Source organism: Lipotes vexillifer, unplaced genomic scaffold (genome assembly GCF_000442215.2).
Source record: "Lipotes vexillifer unplaced genomic scaffold, Lipotes_vexillifer_v1.1 scaffold289, whole genome shotgun sequence".
Taxonomy (NCBI): Eukaryota; Metazoa; Chordata; class Mammalia; order Artiodactyla; family Lipotidae; genus Lipotes; species Lipotes vexillifer.
Window position 1 is genome coordinate 177,515 of NW_006797350.1, and position 24,140 is coordinate 201,654.

Below are 24,140 nucleotides of genomic sequence, written 5' to 3' on the forward strand. Positions count from 1 at the left end.
TCTTTCCCTCTTGATTTTTATTTTTCTTCTTTCTATTTTACTTCAATATCTGATGCAAGAGAGAGGAGCTGCCAAAGTAAACTTTTGAGTTATAGAACTTAACAAAGAGGCTTGGATGACACCTGGAAACCAATTACTAGGTGCTTCATTTCCTATGAAACTAGCTGGGAGACCTTAGGCAAGCCATTTTACTTCTCTGGACTTCATTTCTTTAATCTAGGAAATAAGGTAACTTGACTGGGCAAGTCCAGGGTCTCTTTGACTTGGGTGTTTTTGTCTTTGTTACATAACTATGGCATAGAGCAGGTGTCCCCAACCCCCAGGCTGTGGACCGCCACTGGTCCGCGACCTGTTAGGAATTGGGTCGCACGGCAGGAGGTGAGCGGTGGAGAAGCAAGCGAAGCTTCATCTGCCACTCCCCACCGCTCCCATTACTGCCTGAACCACTAACCCCCCATCCGTGGAAAAATTGTCTTCCACAAAACCGGTCCCTGGTGCCAAAAATGTTGGGGATTGCTGGTACAGAGTATTGTTAGTAATGAAAAATAATGAACTCCTCTGATGCATCTAGCAAATGTGTGTGTGTGTATGTGTGTTAGACACTCCAAATTACTCAGGGTCAGTCAACAAGTCAGCTTAATATCACTTTCCCAAATCCTCAAGCACTTTTCTTCCAAAGCCACTTTATGGGACAGCTATTAAAAGAGCACTCCCACTCCCACTTCTGCTTTTTGCACACAATTCAGCTCTCTTCCTTTTCTTTGGTCTAACTGGAAGGTTACAAAGCAAGCAGGAGTGGATCATTGCATCAATCACTACCTTCTACAAACTTTCAATAAATTATAAATACTTTTCTTTTCTCAGAGTCATTAAATATGCCTGGAATTTTCATGCAGAAACTTTTTTTTTAATTTCAAGAGTTAGAGACAGGAAAATATAATTATATTATGATCATATTGTCATCTATTTCCCAAACTATTCACAATTTCCTAAGCATTTTCAGATACTTACCTCAGTTAAGTCTCATAGCAACTCTGATAGGACAATTATAATTCTTCCATTTTACAGATAAGCAGAGTAAGGTTCAAGAGGTTAAATGATTTGCCCAGATGTACATACCTATTAATAAGGTCTGCTAGGACTTAAGGCCAGACCTTCTCACTCCTAACCAAATATTTTTTTTCCCTTCACATTTTACTAAGAGTGATGTTTTACTAATATAATATCGATTTAATTTTAACCAGAGTTTTCCTCTGAGTCGTAGATACTATTCTAGTATCTAGAAAGCATTTTACCTAGCTTTGTTCAACACACTTCTATTACTTCCTCATTCTTTTGTAAGAAGGAAACTGGACCTATCAGGTTAGAGTCAGTTATCAACACTTTGAATATTGCCATCAACTTGAAAAACAAAACATACCAGGTTGTTACAATATGCAAATCACATAAGGTACCTTGAAAACATGTGTCCTTTATTATGTGTTACACATACACACACAACACACACATCTATTCATGTGAATAGCCTTCTTCCTTAAAGAAAAAGAAATCACTACGTCCTACAAATGAGACCCAACAAAAACTCTATGACTCTCTCTCAGAGCAAAGGTTCAAATCCTAGCTCTGCCACTTACCAGCTATGTGATCACAGAAATAACAATAAGATCTACCTTCTAAAGCTGTTGCAGGTTTACATAAATCTTGGAGTACTTAGCATAGTGCCCATTGCATGTGTAATGCTCAGTGAAAGCTGTCTTTAACGTACACATGATCATATCATTATCAACACTATTTATTTCTGTGTAGATTAGTAGTGGCAGATTTTTTAGAACCAAAATATCTCCTACTATTCACTAATACAGTATCAGCCAATGAAATGAAGATTTCTTTTTATATTAGCTTAGTCTTAGGTAGTGGCCAGGGTATAGTAGCTTGGGGACACAGATGCCCATTGATTAGTTCTAGTTCCATTAATAACTAGCCATGTGAAAATATTTTAAATTATTGGTAGCACTATATTTCATGTACTTCATGTATAAAACAGAGGAACAGAATTAATTTTAAGAATGTTTCAGAGAGGAAGTAATTAAAATTGTAGCACACTGTTAAGATTAAATAAAAGAAAGCATTTTACTTGAAACCACCTTGTTTATACTCTTTTCTAACACAGGACTATTAGAAATATTAAGGATTTTTTTCCATGCAGAAAGTTACAGTAATCAAGAAAGCTTGACCTTTTCATTATTTCGTGGCCATTCATTATTAAATCATGTTCAATTATCTCCCCCTCCTGACTAGAGGATGATTCTGGTTTATTGTTTCTTAGAAGTTACCACTGCCTAATATCTGTAAACTTGAATCTAGTATGGGACCAATATTTACAGACTTTTTTCCATTATAATTAATAAAGCTGTCCCAGCAGTACAGCAAGGGAAATCTTCCCCAGATTTATAAAACTTGACAGTTCCCATCACCCTATGATAATTTTCATATTAATATTGTGTCTTCTTACCTGCTCCTTCTGAAGCCGATTTTACATAAATCATGGCTCTAGGTCATTGACAAAGTGAAGCAGGCTTGTCAAAAACAAGAGGAGAATTCCTTTTCAAGAGGAGTATTCTCGGAGTAAGAGATATTTTTATGCCTCGGCTCTATTTTCTTTGAGAGTAACTCATTCCTTTCCCTTGCTGGGGGTGACTTATCCTGACGTGTGATCTCAAGCTATAGGTACTTACGTGGCCAGGTAGGCTGGCTAGGTATAGCATGAAGGATTATACTAATGGGAAGTTTTGGTTACAGTTTTGTAGTTTTAAATATTTGCTGTTTTTTTCTACCAAATCCATCCCTACAGAGGCCTTCACTTGTGGCCCTTTGTCTAAGAGAAGCATGCATCCCACCTTATAGACTTCAGGCTTGCTCATGTGACTTGCTTTGGCAAAAACAAACGATTTATGCCTATCAAGCAACAGAAACTTTTTTTTTTCAGTAACTCTACCACTTTATTGACTTTAGCCAACAGCAGAATATCTAATATATTAACAAAAAAGTACTACTGGTTGTTATCAAAATTCTACCAATACATTGTTTACTTTTTTTTGAATTTTTGAATTTCATTTTATTTATTTTTTATACAGCAGGTTGTTATTAGTTATTAGTGTATACATGTCAATCCTAATCTCCCAATTCATCACACCACCACCACCACCATCACCCCCCACCGCTTTCCCCCCTTGGTGTCCAAACATTTGTTCCCTACATCTGTGTCTCTATTTCTGCCCTGCTAACCAGTTCATCTGTACCATTTTTCTAGGTTCCACATATATGGGTTAATATACGATATTTGTTTTTCTCTTTCTGACTTACTTCACTCTGTATGACAGTCTCTAGATCCATCCACGTCTCTAAAAATGACCCAATTTCATTCTTTTTTATGGCTGAGTAATATTCCATTGTATATATGTACCACATTTTATTTATCCATCCGTCAGTGGGCATATAGGTTGTTTCCATGACCTGGCTATTGTAAATAGTGCTGCAATGAACATTGGGGTACATGTGTCTTTTTGAATTACGGTTTTCTCAGGGTATATGCCCAGTACCGGGATTGCTGGGTCATATGGTAGTTCTATTTTTAGTTTTTTAAGGAACCTCCATACTGTTCTCCAGGGTGGCGATATCAATTTACATTCCCACCAACAATGCAAGAGGGTTCCCTTTTCTCCACACCCTCTCCAGCATTTGTTGATTGTAGATTTTTTGATAATGGCCATTCTGACTGGTGTGAGGTGATACCTCATTGTAGTTTTGATTTGCATTTCTCTAATGATTGGTGACGTTGAGCATCCTTTCATGTGTTTGTTGGCAATTTGTATATCTTCTTTGGAAAAATGTCTATTCAGATCTTTGGCCAATTTTTGGATTGGGCTGTTTGTTCTTTTGATATTGAGCTGCATGAGTTGCTTGTATATTTTGGAGATTAATCCTTTGTCAGTTGCTTCATTTGCAAATATTTTCTCCCATTCTGAGGGTTGTCTTATCGTCTTGTTTATGGTTTCCTTTGCTGTGCAAAAGCTTTGAAGTTTCATTAGGTCCCATTTGTTTATTTTTGTTTTATTTCCATTTCTCTAGGAGGTGGATCAAAAAGGATCTTGCTGTGATTTATGTCATAGAGTGTTCTAACTAAGTTTTCCTCTAAGAGTTTTATAGTGTCTGCCTTTACATTTAGGTCTTTAATCCATTTTGAGTTTATTTTTGTGTACGGTGTTAGGGAGTGTTCTAATTTGATTCTTTTGCATGTAGCCGTCTAGTTTTCCCAGCACCACTTATTGAACAGACTGTCTTTTCTCCATTGTTCATCCTTGCCTCGTTTGTCATAGATTAGTTGACCATAGGTGTGTGGGTGTATCTCTGGGCTTTCTATCCTGTTCCATTGATTTATATTTCTGTTTTTATGCCAGTACCATACTGTCTTTATTATTACTATGGCTTTGTACTGTAGTCTGAAATCAGGGAGTCTGATTTCTCCAGCTCTGTTTTTTTCCCTCAAGATTGTTTTGGCTATTCATGGTCTTTTGTGTCTCCATACAAATTGTGAAATTTTTTGTTCTAGTTCTGTAAAAAATGCCACTGGTAATTTGATAGGGATTACATTGAATCTGTAGATTGCTTTAGGTAGTATAGTCATTTTCACAATATTTATTCATCCAATCCAAGAACATGGTAAATCTCTCCATCTGTTTGTGTCATCTTTGATTTACTTCATCACTGTCTTATACTTTTCTGAGTACAGGTCTTTTACCTGCTTAGGTAGGTTTATTCCCAGGTATTTTATTTTTTGTTGTTGTTGTAGTAGTGAATGGGATTGTTTCCTTGATTTCTCTTTCTGATCTTTTGTTGTTAGTGTATAGGAATGCAAGAGATTTCTGTGCATTAACTTTGTATCCTGCAATTTTACCAAAGTCATTGATTAGCTCTAGTAGTTTTCTGGTGGCAGCTATAGGATTCTCTATGTGTAGTATCATGTCATCTGCAAACATTGACAGTTTTACTTCTTCTTTTCCAATTTGTGTTCCTTTATTTCTTTTTCTTCTCTGATTGTAGTGGCTAGGACTTCCAAACCTATGTTGAATAGATGTGGTGAGAGTGGACAACCTGATCTTGTTCCTGATCTTAGAGGAAATGCTTTCAGTTTTTGACCATTGAGAATGATGTTTCCTGTGGGTTTGTCACATATGGCTATTATTATGTTGAGGTAGGTTCCCTCTGAGCCCACTTTCTGGAGAGTTTTTATTATAAATGGGTGTTGAATTTTGTCAAAAGATTTTTCTGCATCTATTGAGATGATCATATGGTTTTTCTCCTTCAATTTCTTAATACGGTGTATCACATTGATTGATTTGTGTATACTGAAGAATTCTTGCATCCCTGGGATAAATCCCACTTGATCATGGTGTATGATCCTTTTCATGTATTCTTGGATTCAGCTTGCTAGTATTTTGTTGAGGATTTTTGTGCCTATTTTCATCACTGATATTGGCCTGTAATTTTCTTTTCTTGTAGTATCTTTGGTTTGGTATCAGGTGATGGTGGCTTCACAGGATGAGTCTGCAAGCGTTCCTTTCTCCGCAATTTTTTGGAATAGTTTCAGAAGGATATGTGTTAACTCTTGTTTAAATGTTTGGTAGAATTCACCTGTGAAGCCATCTGGTCCTGGACTTTTGTTTGTTGGAAGATTTTTAATCATAGTTTCGATTTCATTACTTGTGATTGGTCTGTTCATTTTTTCTATTTTTTCCTGGTTCAGTCTTAGAAGGTTATACCTTTCTAAGAATTTGTCCATTTCTTCCAGTTTGTCCATTTTATTAGCATAGAGTTGCTTGTAGTAATCTCTTATGATGCTTTGTATTTCTGCGGTGTCCACTGTAACTTCTTTTTCATTTCTAATTTTATTGATTTGAGTCCTCTCCCCTTTTTCTTGATGAGTCTGGCTAAAGGTTTATCAATTTTGTTTATCTTCTCAAAGAACAAGCTTTTAGTTTTATTGATCTTTGCTATTGTTTTCTTTGTTTCTGTTTCATTTATTTCTGCTCTGATCTTCATGAGCTCTTTCCTTCTGCTAACTTTGGGGCTTTTTGTTCTTCTTTGTCTAATTGCTTTAGGTGTAAGGTTAGGTTGTTTATTTGAGATTTTTCTTGTTTCTTGAGGTAGGATTGTATTGCTATAAATTTCCCTCTTAGAACTGCTTTTGCTAAATCCCTTAGATTTTGGATCGTCGTGTTTTCATTGTAATTTGTCTCTACGTATTTTCTGATTTCCTCTTTGTGTTCTTCAGTGATCTCTTGGTTATTTAGTAACGTATTGTTTAGCCTCCATGCGTTTGTGTTTTTTTATATTTTTTCTCTGTAACTGATTTCTAATCTCATAGCATTGTGGTCAGAAAAAGATGCTTGATATGATTTCAATTTTCTTTCTTTCTTTTTTTTTTTTTTTTTTTTTTGCGTTATGCAGGCCTCTCACTGTTGTGGCCTCTCCCTGTGGCAGAGCACAGGCTCCAGACATGCAGGCTCAGCAGCCATGGCTCACAGGCCTAGCCGCCACGCGGCATGTGGGATCTTTCCAGACCAGGGCACAAACCCGTGTCCCCTGCATCAGCAGGTGGACTCTCAACCACTGTGCCACCAGGGAAGCCCGATTTCAATTTTCTTAAATTTACTGAGGCTTGATTTGTGACCCAAGATGTGACCTATCCTGGAGAATGTTCTGTGTGCACTTAAGAACAAAGTGTAATCTCTTTTCGGATGGAATGTCCTATAAATATCAATTTAATCTGTCTGTTCTATTGTGTCATTTAAAGTTTGTGTCCTTATTAACTTTCTGTCTGGATGATCTGTCCATTGTTGTAAGTGAGGTGTTAAAACCCCCCACTATTATTGTGTTACTGTTGATTTCCTCTTTTATAGCTGTTAGCAGTTGGCTTAGGTATTGAGGTGCTCCTATGTTGGGTGCATAAATATTTATAATTGTTATATGCTCTTCTTGGATTGATCCCTTGATCTTATGTAGTGTCCTTCCTTGTCTCTTGTAACATTCTTTATTTTAAAGTCTATTTTACCTGATATGAGTATTGCTACTCCAGCTTTTGATTTACATTAGCATGTAATTCTTTTTCTCTCCCCTCACTTTCTTTCTGTATGTGTCCCTCGGTCTGAAGTGGGTGTCTTGTAGATAGCATATGTAAGGGTCTTGTTTTTCTTTCCATTCAGACAGTCTATGTCTTTTGATTGGGGCTTTTTGAATCCATTCAGTAAGCCTGTGTCTTTTGGTTGGAGCATTTAATCCATTCACGTTTAAGGTAATTGTCAATATGTATGTTCCTGTTACCATTTTTTTGATTGTTATGGGTTTCTTTTTGTATGTCCTTTTCTTCTTTTGTGTTTCCCACTTAGAGAGGTTCCTTTAGCATTTGTTGTAGAGCTGGTTTGGTGGTGGTGAATTCTCTTAGCTTTTGTTTGTCAGTAAAGCTTTTGATTTCTCCATCAAACCTGAATGAAATCTTTGCCAGGTAGAGTAATCTTGGATGTAGGTTCTTCCCTTTCATTACTTTAAATATATCATGCCACACCCTTCTGGGAGTTTACTGAGAAATCAGCTATTAACCTTTTGGGAGTTCCCTTGTATGTTATTTGTCATTTTTCCCTTGCTGCTTTCAATAATTTTTCTTTGTCTTTAATTTTTGTCCATTGATTACTATGTGTCCTGGCATGTTTCTCCTTGCGTTTATCCTGCCTCGGACTCTCTGCGCTCCCTGGACTTGATTAACTATTTCCTTTCCCACATTAGGGAAGTTTTTGACTATAATATCTTCAAATATTTTCTCAGGTCCTTTCTCTCTCTCTTCTCCTTCTGGGACCCCTATTATATGGATGGTGTTGTGTTTAATGTTGTCCCAGAGGTCTCATAGGCTGTCTTCATTTCTTTTCATTCTTTTTTCTTTATTCTGTCCCATGGCAGTGAATTCCACCATTCTGTGTTCCAGGTCACTTATCCGTTCTTCTGCCTCAGTTCTTCTGCTATTGATTCTTTCTAGTGTATTTTTTTTTCATTTCAGTTTTTGTATTTTTCACCTGTTTGTTCTTTTTTTTTTTTTAACATTTTTATTGGAGTATAATTGCTTTACAATGGCGTGTTAGTTTCTGCTTTATAACAAAGTGAATCAGTTATATATATACATGTGTTCCCATATCTCTTCCCTCTTGTGTCTCCCTCCCTTCCACCCTCCCTATCCCACCCCTCTAGGTGGTCACAAAGCACTGAGCTGATCTCCCTGTGCTATGCAGCTGCTTCCCACTAGCTATCTATTTTACATTTGGTAGTGTATATATGTCCATGCCACTCTCTCACTTTGTCACAGCTTACCCTTCCCCCTCCCCATATCCTCAAGTCCATTCTCTAGTAGGTCTGAGTCTTTATTCCTGTCTTACGCCTAGGTTCTTCATGACATTTTTTTTTTCTTATATTCCATATGTATGTGTTAGCGTACGGTATCTGTCTTTCTCTTTCTGACTTACTTCACTCTGTATGACAGACTCTAGGTCCATCCACCTCATTACAAATAGCTCTATTTCGTTTCCTTTTATGGCTGAGTAATATTCCATTGTATATATGTGCCACATCTTCTTTATCCATTCATCCGATGATGGACACTTAGGTTGTTTCCATCTCCTGGCTATTGTAAATAGAGCTGCAATGAACATTTTGGTACATGACTCTTTTTGAATTATGGTTTTCTCAGGGTATATGCCCAGTAGTGGGATTGCTGGGTCATATGGTAGTTCTATTTGTAGTTTTTTAAGGAACCTCCATACTGTTCTCCATAGTGGCTGTGCCAATTCACATTCCCACCAGCAGTGCAAGAGTATTCCCTTTTCTCCACACCCTCTCCAGCATTTATTGTTTCTAGATTTTTTGATGACGGCCATTCTGACCGGTGTGAGATGATATCTCATTGTAGTTTTGATTTGCATTTCTCTAGGCAGTCTGTATATCTTCTTTGGAGAAATGTCTATTTAGTTCTTCTGCCCATTTTTGGATTGTGTTTTTTGTTGTTTTTGTTATTGAGCTGCATGAGCTGCTTGTAAATTTTGGAGATTAATCCTTTGTCAGTTGCTTCATTTGCAAATATTTTCTCCCATTCTGAGGGGTTGTCTTTTGTCGTGTTTATGGTTTCCGTTTGTTCTTTAATTCTTCTAGGTGTTTGTTGTTTAATTATTCTAGGCCTTTGTTAAACATTTCTTGCATCTTCTCCATCTTTGCCTTCATTCTTTTTCCGAGGTCCTGGATCATCTTCAGTATCATTATTCTGAACTCTTTTTCTGGAAGGTTGCCTACCTCCACTTCATTTAGTTGTTTTTCTGGGGTTTTATGTTGTTCCTTCATCTGGTACATAGTCTTCTGCCTTTTTATTTTTTCTCTTTCTGTGAATGTGGTTTTCGTTCCACAGGCTGCAGAATTGTAGTTCTTCTTGCTTCTTCAAGCAGAAACTTTAAGAATCATTTTATTCTTTTGTTATTTCACCTTTGACTCTGAGAATGGCATGCCACAGAATGAAAAAGCACAGCGGAAAGAGCAATATAAGAATATGTATAATATTATATATAAATTTTAAACCACTGAGATTTGAGGGTTATTTTCTATCATAGCATAGTCTAGCTTGACCTGACAAATACAGTCTGATTCTACCTTACATGTGTGCAATCAACTTACATAGATAGATAGATGCCATAAAAATAAAGAGGAAAGAATTTACACACTAGGCAAAAATATAGCCAAGGACAAGTCTTTCTGCAAACACAAATTCAGAACAGCTCAGTCATCACTGGATTGGAAAACTGGCCTCTCAGCAAACACAGGTATCTGTTTAGTAACTTATACTATGGCCTTGGAAGAAGTCTCTACCCTTTCTGGATACTTTTCTACAAGATTGCTTGTACATCATGCCACCTGGATAATGAATATCACCTTATAGAATTACTGTGAAAAGTGAATGAGATGATATATATATACAAAGGTCTTACAAATGCTAGCACATTATATTCTTCTTATTATTACAGAGTTGGTAGTATCAGTACTATTTTAATGGACTGCTGATTCATAGCAGCCCAATTTATACAATTAAACACAAAATAATAAATTAAGTTCATACCATGTGCTCTTGATTGCAAGTGTTATTTCTGTTTGAGGAGGCCAGGTGTCTATTCTTTCTCTTCTATGAAAGCCATGTCACAGCCATTGTCCTATCTTCATCCTCTGCAATTTCTCATTCACGTGAATTCAATGAAATTCCACCCTCGCTATTCACACCCACGGTGGGCCTATTTTTCCCAGGACGAATTCATTTTTTTCATACCTTACCTAATTTACCAACCACCTCTGTGGCAAACCCCTGGGCCTCTTGCCCCACAATAGTTCCCAGAGTGCTCTATACTTGACAGATAAACTAGATCTATTAATTGCTGAGTTTTACAGAATAAGAAAACATGAAGAAATTTCTCTTAGGAACTCATGGGAACATGGAAAACCTAAATACCCACCAGACATTTGTTTTATGACAGAGCTGCTAAATATCAGGAAATACAGAACAGCATTTTAGGGGTGAAAAGGACCTTCACATTTAATCTAGTTAAATTTTTTATTTTGAGATGAAGACATTGAGGGCCGAAAGAGAAAATGACTTGCTCAGGGCCATTCAACTATATGGTAACACAACCACAAAGGAAACGCTTAAAAGGAATCATAGTTTTTTTGTGCTATATCCAGCTGCCTTATTTCATCAAAGGAAAAAGTGTTCATTGGCTATGCAAGGCTGCTAATCAGTAACGTGCAGGAAAACTGCAACACACGTTTTAGTTGCTTAGATGTAAGCTGAAAGAAAAAAATGAAGGGAAAATACAGAGAAGACTAGATGCACACATGTCCATATATAGAACTTCACAACTCTGTTTAAAATCCATTTTCCATGAAAGCACGTGGTAGAGATAAACTGAATGAACTTAAAATCAATTTGCACTGCATATGCTAGATATTTATGATAAATAAACCCATTTGTAGACTGTGAAAAGCAAGTGAAACCTAGGTTGGCTAGGTTCTGACACTTCTCTGCAACTCACTGTCTACTCTCAGGCAAACCTTAGTTGATTAATAGTTTTCACGTTCATTTCTTACAGTATCATTTTGTGATAGAAATTCTCTCCGCCTATTAAAAGTAAATGAATATTCTTCATTTCCACAGATATGTATATGTTCTCATTTGGGAAATGATTATCTTTTATTTCCCCCTATTTCGAGTGAGATATATATATAATTCAAATGAGATGCATATAGCTTTCCAAAATAAGGAAACAGAAGAAAATTATATAGTCCTAAAAATACAACGGGGGGTGTTAGGAATTTTGGTAAAGGAGATTGTGTGCCTCACCCACTAGGACAGGTGAGAATTCAACTCTACCCAATCATTTTCAAATGCAAATGACAACCCAGATATTTAAGATGTAAAGATGTTTAAGATTTGCATATGAAATTTCTCAATTGTTCAATGTTGACGGAAATAAATAAAATTTAACTCTCTCCATGTCTAATTATCTGTGCTATAGGCCGTAGTTACACAACTGACTACCAATTTACAAACAGTGATTTTTACCCTTTGGAGTAATTACCCAAAGTAAAATTACAACTGGCCTTAATCTTTGATATTTAGCCCTAAAATTTTATTTTTCTATCAATCTAATTTTACTCTCAGTCACTAACACTGGTAACAAGAAATCACCAACTTAGAAAATGTAATCATTAAGTGGTTAAAATTAATGTTCGTGATTGCATTATATGTTTAGCAAGGAGGTATTTCACAGCTCATGCATTACACATTGCCTTTTATATTACAAAGCTCTTCACCACTTAGCAGTGAACAGTAGATATGATGAAAATCAAAGTGAATGGTGCTGTAAGTCATACGAGTAAGGGCAGATTAGAAATCATGTTTGGAAACTACTCCAGTAAACTCAGTTATCTATTGAAGCTTTCGTCTTATTATCAGTGTCATTTATTATACTTCAGTATCCACAAATAAAAATACCATTTTATAGAGCTGATAGAGAAATGCTTATGGGCAAAACAATTAGGTTTGTGGAGAGTAGGGGAGAAGAACTAGAGAAAATGCTGTTTTTTAGTATTTCTTTCTGACATTATTCTGAGAGATGATGTATAACAAGGTAGTAGTTAATTTTGGGGTGGAGCAATTGGGAGACAAATGTGAAAAATTAAACATTTATGATGTGGTTTATATGTTATATAAACATGAAGCACTGTCAGTTTCTTGAATAACAGAAACACCATATATAAGAGTAAACAAGGGGACTTCCCTGGCGGTCCAGTGGTTAAGACTCCATGCTTTCACTGCAGGGGGTGCAGGTTTGATCCCTGGTCAGGGAACTAAAATCCCACATGCCGCAAGGCATGGCCAGGAGAAAAAAAAAAGAACAAAATAATGCCATTTGTAACAACATGGATACGACTAGAGATTATCATACTAAGTGAAGTCAGAAAGAGAAAGACAAATACCCTATGATATCACTTATATATGAAATCTAAAATATGACATAAATGAACCAATCTATGAAACAGAAACAGACTCACAGACATAGAGATCAGACTTGTGGCTGCCAAGGGGGAAGGGAGGAGGGAGAGGGATGCACTGGGAGTTTGGAGTTGGTAGATGCAAACTATTATATTTAGAATGGATAAACAAGGTCCTACTGTATAACACAGACAGGGAACTATATTCAAAATCCTGTGATAAACCATAATGGAAAAGAATTTTAAAAAACATATATATGTGTATAATTGAGTCACTTTGCTGTACAGCAGGGATTGGCACAGCATTTGGCATAACTATACTTCAATAAAAAAATTTTTTTAAGTAAGCAAAAAAATAATATACTTAGTCTTGCTTAACATATGTGTCAATTCTCTAGTCCTTGGGCTTTTCTGATCTCTTTCTGCCCTGGATTAATAAAACTAACTGTTCTTGACTTCCTAAACGAGATAGACTTCAGGAGTGGCAAATGAGAATAGTAAAGAAATTCTCCTCAGCCCCAGCATGTATACCCCAGAAATGCTTTTCCGGGCTATTACGCCTGCAGTGTGCTGTGACCTTCATAATAACGTCCTTTTGAAGAAAAGAAAGTTAAGTATAAAACAAAATAAAACAAAACAAAGCATTATTTTCCTCGCTGCTATTTGATGCCATTTTCATTCTCTGACATGCTCAAATTTGCATAGCTGCAATGCTGGAGAGCATTATTTTCTGAAAATGCAAAAATAAGATGAAGGAATTATTTGACTGCATCAAATAGAGTGAAAGAAACATTCAATGAGCCTGTGTACAGAGCACAATGTCTAAAGAGTCAGTCTCCACCATCTCACATTTTCATGTTTTTAAAAATTATTTAATGGTTTACATTTATTTGGGGACAGCAGCTGAACAGGAGAGCTCTTTTAGTTCGATCAGTCACATTGACGAACATGTCTTTTAAACGTAGCAAAAGAAGAATTTCGATTGAATTAGAAAACACCATATACTTGGATAAAAATTAATGTTGTCTTGACCTGGTTGGTTTTGATAGACGGTCAAAATAAGATATTAGTCCTCAAAATTACTGTAAATAGTAGTCATGCAATCCTTTTATTATGTTTTCTTTCTGATGAGACTTTTCTGCAAGTAACACTATTATACAAATATACTGGATCCAACAGTTTCTTAGTTAAGGCCAGATTTGCCTGGTGATCCATAGGTTCACTTAGAAGTGAATAATAATGTCTTATAAGCAATAAATATGTTTCTGAAAAAGTAAAATATTGTTGCTAAATTGTTTCTCACTTGATGTTATTGCCCCATGTAAATGTAATTGCTATTCCTATGTTAACATTTTGTTGATATATGTATATAGTTATCATATTAAATGCTATTACTTCATTGCACTGTCTCCATAAAAGTAGCTATTATCAAGTTTAGAAATAACATTTTTATTTTAATTGATTCATCTCTTTACCTCATGTGTTTGTGAAAGGCAGTGGGGTAAAAACTTGGGATCTGGGTAAATAACTCTATTGAATAGCCTTGAACAAATTATGTAGTTCCTCTAAACTTAAGTTACTTCATCTGTAAAATGAAAAATATTACTTCTCTGAGAAGCTTGTGAGAAATAAAATGATGTCACGCATGTTTCACAGATGCTAGAAAGTCATAAAACCCACTGTCCCTTCCTAGCATACAACTGAGCTACACTTCCCAGACCCATTTTTATCTCCACAGGAACACACAGCTAGTTCTTGCCCACGGAATGTAAGCAGAAATGAAATTTGTCACCTTGAAAACAAATAATTTTCCTTAGACTTCCTATGACTCCTCTGTGCAGCCCCTCTCCACCTGTGAAGCCCCATTTCCTCACTAGGTACTGTCAGAGCAACCTTGGAATTTAAAATTCCAATGTGGGATTATTTTTTTAATAGTTAGACCTTCTTTTTTTTTTAGTTGAAGTATAGTTGATTTACAATATTGTGCTAGTTTCTGCTGGACAGCAAAGTGATTTTGTTAGATATATATATTCTTTTTCATATTCTTTTCCATTATAGGTTATTACAAGATATTGAATATAGTTCCCTATGCTATACAGTAGGACCTTGTTGTTTATCTATTTTATATACAGTAATTTGTATCTGCTAATCCCAATCTCCTAGTTTATCCCTCCCCCACCTTTCACCTTGGTAACCATAAATTTGTTTTCTTTGTCTTCAAGTCTGTTTCTGTTTTGTAAATAAGTTCATGTTATCATATTTTAGATTCCACATTTAAGTGATATCATAGGGTATTTGTATTTCTCTTTCTAACTTACTTCACTTAGTATAATTTCTAGGTCCATCCATGTTGCTGCAAATGGCATTATTTCATTCTTTTTTATGGCTGAGTAATATTCCGTTGTATATATGTACCACATCTTCTTTATCCATTCATCTGTTGATAGACATTTAGGTTGCTTCCATGTCTTGGCTATTGTAAATAGTGCTGCAGTGAACATTGGGGTGCATGTATCTTTTCAAATTAGAGTTTTCTCCAGATATATACCCAGAAATGGGATTGCTGGATCATATGGTAACTCTATTTTTAGTTTTTTAAGGGACCTCCATACTGCTTTCCATAACAGTTGCGCCAATTTGCATTCCAATGTGGGAGTTTTAAATGTAGTACAGGAATATTCCAGTATATATATATACTAATAACAAAACAGATTTTAATAAAGGAGTGGGAATGTCATCCCTTTTAAGTTAAAAGCCTAAAGGAGTTTATTTTTGCATTTGACTTGCTTTGAAATTGTCAAAAACTTGATGAAGGGAAACATTCTAGGAAATCATTAATTTATAAAGAAAGTTACTCCTACATTGAGACATCTATAGTGTAACCTTGGTTACATCAAAGATTATAAATAAGTCCAAGGACTTTAAAGAAGCATCTAGTCAAATGCATTCTCTTTAGAAATAAGGAATTTTCATCCCAGAAAGGGCAAGTGACTTCTCCATGGCCATTCCTGGCCCAGCTCTTTATGTAATCCATTCATTTTCCTCTCCTGAAACCAAAGTTAATTTTTCTAAATTGAAGCTTAAAAATAAAATAAAAATCTATTACTGTGCAGTCTTTCACACTGATTTCATTTAATATATTAGGTTGCTTCAAGTAGTTTGAAAAGTTTATTATTGACTAAAATGGGCTCACAACTTACTGTGATTCCAAAGTAACCCAAGACTGTAGGACTGGGTTACAGTTGTTTATTTCTCTCCTATCATTTAGGTTTATTATTTTTTTTATTCCAATCCCTTCAATAAAACAATTACCCTTAACTTATATATGTTTTCATTTCTCTTTTTATTTCCCCCACAATAGTTTATGTCAATGATGAGTATCTTTACCTGTGTTTGCCAAAGACATATAAGTTAAAACACAGCCTAGAAAGTGGAGCTATTTCTTTCTTTTTAAAAATTTTATTTATTTAATTTATTTATTTTTGGCTGTGTTGGGTCTTCACTGCTGTGCACGGGCTTTCTCTAGTTGCGGTGAGCGGAAGCTACTCTTCACTGTGGTGCACGGGCTTCTCATTGCGGTGGCTTCTCTTGTTGCAGAGCACAGGCTCTAGGTGCACGGGCTTCAGTAGTTGTGGCGCACAGGATTAGTTGCTCTGCGGCATGTGGGATCTTCCTGGACCAGGGCTTGAACCCATGTCCCCTGCATTGGCAGGCGGATTCTTAACCACTGTGCCACCAGGGAAGCCCTATTTTTTTTTCTACTTAGAGAATTATTTGACCAATATGTATACACTGATATAGGCAAAGAAGGTTGAACTTGAGCTTAGTATTAAGAAAAATGAGGACGAAGACCTGAAATAGGTTCAACTTATCCAAAAAACCTCAAGAAAAGAAAGGATATGGTGTGAGAATAATGGGCAATGTTTGAAGATATAGGGTAGATTACGTATATTTTAGAAATCAATCAACGAACATGGACTTCATCCACGGACCTGGTGTTTCTAAAATTGTGGTCTGCATGCCACTGTTGAAAAGTAAGATGAATTTAGTGGTACAGAGTTCTTTTTTAAATTTTATTTTAGTATTTATGCATTTCTTATAATAGAAATCAAGAAAATATAACTTGCACATGGAATCGAAGCCAAAAAGGTGGGTTAAAGACAAAAAGGAAGTATATAATAGCTAATGTACATGGGAATGCCAAAAAACTATGAAACAATGATGTTTACATTTCTAAGGACGATATGGAAGATTTAATGGTTTTCTAGACTTATCATGGTGACCATTTTGAAATGTATAGAAATATGTTGTGTACCAGGAACTAACATAGCGTTGTAGGTCAATTAGACTTCAAAAACAAACAAACAAACAAACTCATAGAAAAAAAGATCAGATTTGTGGTTATTAGAAGCGGGGGTTGTGGGAGGGAGAACTGGATGAATGTAGCCAAAAGGTAAAAACTTCCAGTTATAAGATAAATAAGTACTAGGCATGTAATGTACAACATGACAAACTAACACTGCTATATGTTATATTTACAAGTTAAGAGAGTAAATCCTAAGAGTTCTCATCACAAGGAAAAAATTTTGTTTTCTATTTCTTTAATTTATTATGTATATGAGATTATTGATGTTCGCTAAAGTTATGATGGTAATCATTTCATGATCTATTTACGTCAAATCATTATGCTGTATACCTTAAACTTATACAGTTCTGTATGTCAATTATATCTCAATAAAACTGGAAGAAAAAAAGATTTAACGTTTTTCTAATGTAGGAAGTACATGATATATTTCTTTTTGATTCATAATAATGGCAATGGTGTCCCAAGAATGTAGGTTCTCCTAAGAAACTCATTTGCCCATTTTTCTAACCCACATCTCAGGATGAGAACATCAGGAACAAAGCTCTGCTTGATACCAAAAATCATGTAGATAATTTGATGAAATATCCATGGCAATATGACTAGAAAGAACAAGGTCTTCTACTTGAGAGAAAACAATGAATAATGGAAAAATATATAGTAGAATTCTGCATTGCTTATTTAATTGAGGGAAATTTTACGGTTTTATCAATATAACTGTCACAAGCAATCCATTTTATAATTACCTACTAATCAACAACTCTAAGCAAATCACCAGGCTAATAGCATCATGGATTCAAAGATGATTAAAAGAAGGCTTCCACTGGGAAGTCTATGACTAATTGGAATGAGAGGGCAGAAAAGAGGGAATAAAACAACTGCTAAAAAAATATAAGGTGGAAATTATGTTTTCATAAAGTAGGTGAAAATGCCCTGGGGGAGTTTGATGATGATGATGATGGTGCCTTCCATTTACTGAGTCCTTTCTATGTGTTAGGCACAATTTTAAGCATTTTCAGTGGATTATCTTACTTAATCCTGAGAGCAACCCTGTAACATTGGTGATATTGAGCTTAGATGTATTCAGTAATGTATCCAAATCAGTGTTCAAACCTGAGCTGTCTGGCTCCAAGAGTGTGCATTCTGGCATTAAGGTCTGAAAGGTCTCACTGAAGAGAAGCTGTTTTTTTATGTTTTAAAGTCATAAAGAAGGTAGGGCTGAGTTGATAAGCCACTCAAAAAAGAAAAGAGACTGAAATTCAATGTGTGTATAGGATTAGCTATTTATATTCATGAAAATATTAACAAAGTAGTTCTGTCACAAGCTGAGAAATTATAGAAAACCAAACTGGAAAGTCCCTGAGATCAGGGGCTTACATATTAGGAACAATAGCTTGTGCTTAATTGAATCTCCTGAATTCTTGGGACATGAGGAAAGCCGTGGTTCAGGAAGACTTATTGGGACACAGTGCGAATAAAAATAGTGCAGTGATTAAAAGCATGAGTCTGAAAGCAAACCACCTGAATTCATGTCCCAGCTGCCAAATCTGATCCCTGCAAGTAAATGAACCCCTAGAAGTCTGTTTCCTTAACCGCAGTGATACCTTCAGTGTTAATGACATTAAATATGACTATGGTAATGAGAATTAAAGTAGGTCATGTATATAAAATGTTTGCTATGGTACATGTAGTTAGTGCTCAGTAAGTGCTAGCTTTTATGATTAATGTATAAAGGATAGACTGTAGAAAAGAGAGACTGACAGCAGGGATGTAGTTTAATAGGCTCCCAACAGAATCCAGATGAGAACAGACACGATCGTGAACTAGGACAGTGGCAATGGCAACTGAAAAGAGGACAGTTATGCAAGATATTTCAGAGGTATACGTGCCTTCATGATTCATTAGATGTGGGAGGCGGACATGTGACTCTGAGTGTTCACGCCTGGCTCACTGGGACAATCACGGTGCTATTACCACATACAGAGTAGTCAGGAAGAAGTGATGGTTTGAAGAGAAATCATGGATCCAGAATCTATCTTGATGTATTGACCAAGAATTAAAGGTTTCTTCAAGTCTTATCAATCTACCACTGAGGCAATATTTTTCTCAGGAGTGACACACATATAAATGGTGATAAAGATGATTGAGATGGTGTATACAGAATTATCACATAGCCTTGAATTATGTGTAAGAAAATTCCTTCCTGCTTCTTCTACCCTTCTGTTTAAATCAAGGAAGTGTTTTACCTTGATGCTAGTTACCCTTTTCCTTTTCTCTACTATCTCTTTCTTTCTTTTTCCACATACTCAGAGCCCAGGGAACACAAATATGTGCACTTAAAATTTAAGAACATTTGTTCATTTTTCATTATATTCTTATATCAATTTCTATTTATGTCAAATGCTTCTCATTTTCCAATTATGGTCCTAATGTGAATTTTCCTTTAAAAAAATCATTTTACTAATAACAAGGAATCAATTTAAAGAAAAAAATATACTAAGGAACCCACAGTACAGTCACCACTTAGATATAACAAAATCATGAAAGGTGGACTTGAATGAGTGAAGGTTAGCAATCTCCGCAGTAAACTAGGCCTAATTTTAGGCACTATTCTCTCCTAGTTTTGACAGAGGCTTCTCAAAGCAAGATACATTTACTATAAGTCTAAGAGAAAACCACGTTGTTGTAATGGCCAAGATTCAAAAAGGCTATGATTTTGATCTTCTGATAACTTCCCAAGAAAGTTGTTAATATAACTTCCTTGTAGATATTAACTAGTTATGGAGCCATGCTTTGAAGATAAGAATGGCATCAGAAATAAAACAAAGATCACACAGAAACTTCCAATCATTACAAAATCAACTATCACAATAATCAGGCTGCCTGTCGGCATTGGTGTTAACTTTCAACTCAGCCCTTTCTCTTCCCAGAGGCAACTGGAATGATACCACACACAAAAACAAACCAGCAAGAGCAGGAAGTGGACAAGAAGACCAAGGTGGAGGCTAACCCCCATATTAAAATTCACAAGGAGTTGATACAATCAATTAAATGATGCTACTCAATATCAAATCTGATATCAATACAGTTTTGCTTTGATTTCTCCAGGAAGAGTAATAGCCTTGTGATACCTTGATAAATTTTCTTACCATGCTTTAAGTAAATAGATTATTTTCTTTTGATGTATCTCTTATTAGACAGTAAATACTCTAGATTATTCTCAGTATGAGACTTTGGGGAGGGGATGATGTCAAACCCTATGATATAAAGCCAACACTTCCCTCACCACTGTTTGGTTTTAATGCCACTCCAGGCTTAAATGACTGAACAAAAGATCTGCTAGTCATAAATTTGTGGGTTCTGTTTTAGGGTGCTATAATAACTATACAGATATGAATATACAACAGAACTTAATGCCCAATTTCTTATTCTGGAAGCATACAGACTTAGAGTTTATTTTTACATGTGCTCTCTCACAGATGGAAGACCTGTTCTAAGGCAGTCCTGAATCTGTTTGGGGGACCAAAATAAAGACTGTTCTAGTACTTGATGGTCAGTATTTCCAATGAATAAGAGAACATAAGGCTACATTTTAAAAATAAACTAGAGCATTTCTTTGATTTTATTTCAGATTCTTTTTGCAACATAAGAGTTTTTTTTTTTTTTTTTGAAGAAATCTGCAAATGCCAAAAACAATGTTAGGTTTTTGATTTAGAGGATGATGCTTATGAAGGTAGAATCTTAAATTTCCATTTCTGTCTAGGTCCGTAATTCGTTTCTCCTTGTACAACAGACCAAGGCCTTTTTCTAAATTAGTCAACATAAAAATATGTCCTATTAATTTCAGGAGGAAAACAATCAGGTATGCATGAATAAATCAATAGAAAACAGCTTAATTCATGGTAACAAATACAAAAAGTATGTCTTAATATGGTAAGCTATGAACACAATGTTTATATTTGAAATTAGGACATTTAAATTCACATAACTTTAAAAAGGAGTAGCTGGAATAATCTATATGGAATATGCACTCAGGGGCTCCCCTGGTGGTGCAGTGGTTGAGAATCTGCCTGCCAATGCAGGGGACACGAGTTCGAGCTCTGGTCTGGGAAGATCCCACATGCCACGGAGCAACTAGGCCTGTGAGCCACAACTACTGAGCCTGCGCATCTGGAGCCTATGCTCCGCAACAAGAGAGGGCGTGACAGTGAGAGGCCCGTGCACCGCAATGCGGAGTGGCCCCCGCTTGCCACAACTAGAGAAAGCCCTCACACAGAAATGAAGACCCAACACAGCCAAAAATAAATTAATTAATTTTAAAAAAAATTTAAAAAAAACCAACACACTCAGCATTACAGAGGGTTTGTATTAACCTATAGCCACCCATGAGACAGATCTGGTCTGGAAATATGTTTGACTTACCCCATGTGGTTTTTTAAATCACCTTCAATTAATACCATTAAAAATTATGATATTTGATATAAAAATACTATAGATTTTTAGTTTCTCTTGAAAAAAACTGAAGTCCTGACCACATTAGGTTCCATGCATACTTGATCATTATAACTAATACTATTAGGCACTACTACTTATTGAATGCTAAGTGTTAGGTATCATTCTAAGCATTTTACCTTTTTTTTTTTTTTTTTTTTTTTAATACATACAGTATGACTGCGAGGCAGAACTTTTGTCCACATTGGTTATCTGGGAGAACTGGTCCCCTGAGAAATTCAGTAATTTCTTAAAATATGTAGCTGGTAAATGATGGAGTTGGGATTTGAACCCAGGCCCGACACCAAAACCCAGTCCCTTATTCGCTGATGAAGCCAGTTCAAAATATTTAATTACTGAACAAGGAATTAGTTCATATCCACTCTGGTCACTTTTCTGCATTTTTGAGAAGTTAATCTTCCCCATGTGAGACTTTAAATATGAAACATATTTCTTAAAAGAAACATTATACCTATGCCTATTAAGTATTTTCTTCTTTTTTAATAACTGTTACTTATTTTTCATAAGGGAAATAAGCTAATAATTTGCTTATCCAATTTGAATCTAATTTGCTTTAAATTGTTAAAATCCATTTATATTTATGTATTCTACTAGAATACCAATTATAATTTTCTCTAGTAAATGAAAACATTTCATTTAATTTTCTGAATATCATTTCTAGACAAGCGTTGAAAGCTTCTAAATCATATATACCAGAATTTAAACTCTGGAAGGGTCACTCAAAATTATTTTCAAGCGCATCTTACCAGAAGTTGTCTTCACTACTTCAGTGGTATTTCTCAGTCCAACAAATGAAAACTGATAAAGCCTCCAAGATCTTGTGTCACCCACTTCAACAGAACTACGCTTCCATTGATAGACAATTTCTTCACGCGGATAGCCATCTGCCATGAGATAAGAAAGCACACATTTTAAATGATTAAAAATGAACATATGTGGCAACCACCTTCTATGAACAAGACACTGAGGGAGACACCAAGAGAGATAGTTTTGACTTCGATGAGGATCTTGGACTAAAGAGCATTACCATAGGGAAAATCAATATAATTTCCCATATCCTAATGGGAAATTAGAGTTAAAAACCATGAGGTCAAAATTACCCATGAAAAGCACTTAAACTGCATAGAAGGTATACTATACACGGTTTTGTATATACTATACACATACTTTACATTGTCTGGGGTAAGATATAAAAAGTAGCCAGTATATAGTAAATAGTACATATGCAAGATATTGTTTATGGTGAAACCGAGTCAACAGGGCAAGATTTTGAGTCATGCAGAAAACAGAAAATAATGGAAGAAGAGCAGACTCAAATCCCTCCCCAGGGCATGTCCTTGGAATAGAAGATGATTGGGAAAAATTACCTCAACTATTTACATTATTCTCTCTCTCAATTTGTTGAGGCTTCATTTTAATATACACTGAAATCTGCAACTAAAAGCAGTAAGTAGAAATGCCAAGGGGAAGATGCCAATGAGAACTATGTAGATTCCTTACAGCTCAGTTATGTTCAGCCAAAACAACAGAAAGCATTCATGAAAGAAATATTACACTGATAATATAATGATTATCAATACCTTTTCCTAGCCATAATATCCTAGAAAGCTTTCTCAATTTTTCTTCTAAATTATTCATTTACCTATGGGGATGATGATCATACTTATTTCATGGAATTGATGGTCAATATATATTTGCTCAAGGCATAAACATTATTTTATAAGTAAGCTGCAGAATAAACTCAAGTAAGATAGATAGATGATAAAACTAGAAATCTTCTCAACTGTTTGTCTTCTAATAATGCTGTGGAAAGGTAATTTTGATTATGGAGGCTGATTGACTTCTTGGAATAAAATCCCTTGTTTCCTTTTTTTCCTTTCTTTTGGTCCAACTCTTTGTCCACTATATTTTATTAATAAGAAGAAAGAAAAAAGAAAGCTGAATCCCCAGATTGCTATTGAGTGGTGGTAGCAGGCTGGTAGGGCTGGATGTGGTGAAAACTGAGAATACGAATGATAATATTAAGGAACTTCCTATGGAGAACATGTTGGTGATTGAATTGTTTTAATAGCAATAAGTAATATTAAGTTGATTTTGGGTTCAGAAGACAATTGTCAATCAGGAACCTGATGGCATAGAAATCACTATTTCTTAAGGTTTAGCTGACTCAGTAGAGGAGTAGTCCCAGTTGGAAAATTAAAAGAAAAGAAATCCAATCTCCTAAACCTTAGGTAAGCTTTCACTAAAAAATATTCTATTCTTGGATGAAGTAGAACATATGAATTAAGATTTATAATGGAAATTTTTCTCAATATATATAATATACAGTGAAGTTTTCCTTTGGTTTTCTCTGGAAATGATGTCTATTGAAACAGGTGATTGGTTTTCTCATCTTTTTTCTTTCTTTTTTTTTGAAAGTATTGTTATTATGATTTAGTTGGTTCTTAGGAGTCTCCATCACTCCCTGGCTGGGAAATTATACCTATATTAAAAACTTAAAACTCATAGCCAGTTTTTCATTCTACCCAATATGCACAATTGACAGTCCAAAAAATAAGAAGGAGGTGAGCAATCTAACACAAATGCAGAACAAATAGTGAGTAGGGGAAACTGAGGCTTCTTTTCGATTCAGACAGAA

At 35.5% G+C, this 24,140-nt stretch overlaps 1 protein-coding gene across 2 annotated transcripts in view; it reads right to left on the bottom strand.

Annotated features, from left to right (window-relative positions):
• The window catches only part of GABRG2 (gamma-aminobutyric acid type A receptor subunit gamma2), a 129,154-nt gene that overhangs the window by 63,469 nt on the left and 41,545 nt on the right, over positions 1-24,140 (bottom strand). For both annotated transcript variants that reach the window (XM_007469263.1, XM_007469262.1), the window contains exon 6: positions 22,249-22,386. In XM_007469263.1, the coding sequence (XP_007469325.1) occupies positions 22,249-22,386 (138 nt within the window). The remainder of the gene's footprint in view (positions 1-22,248; positions 22,387-24,140) is intronic.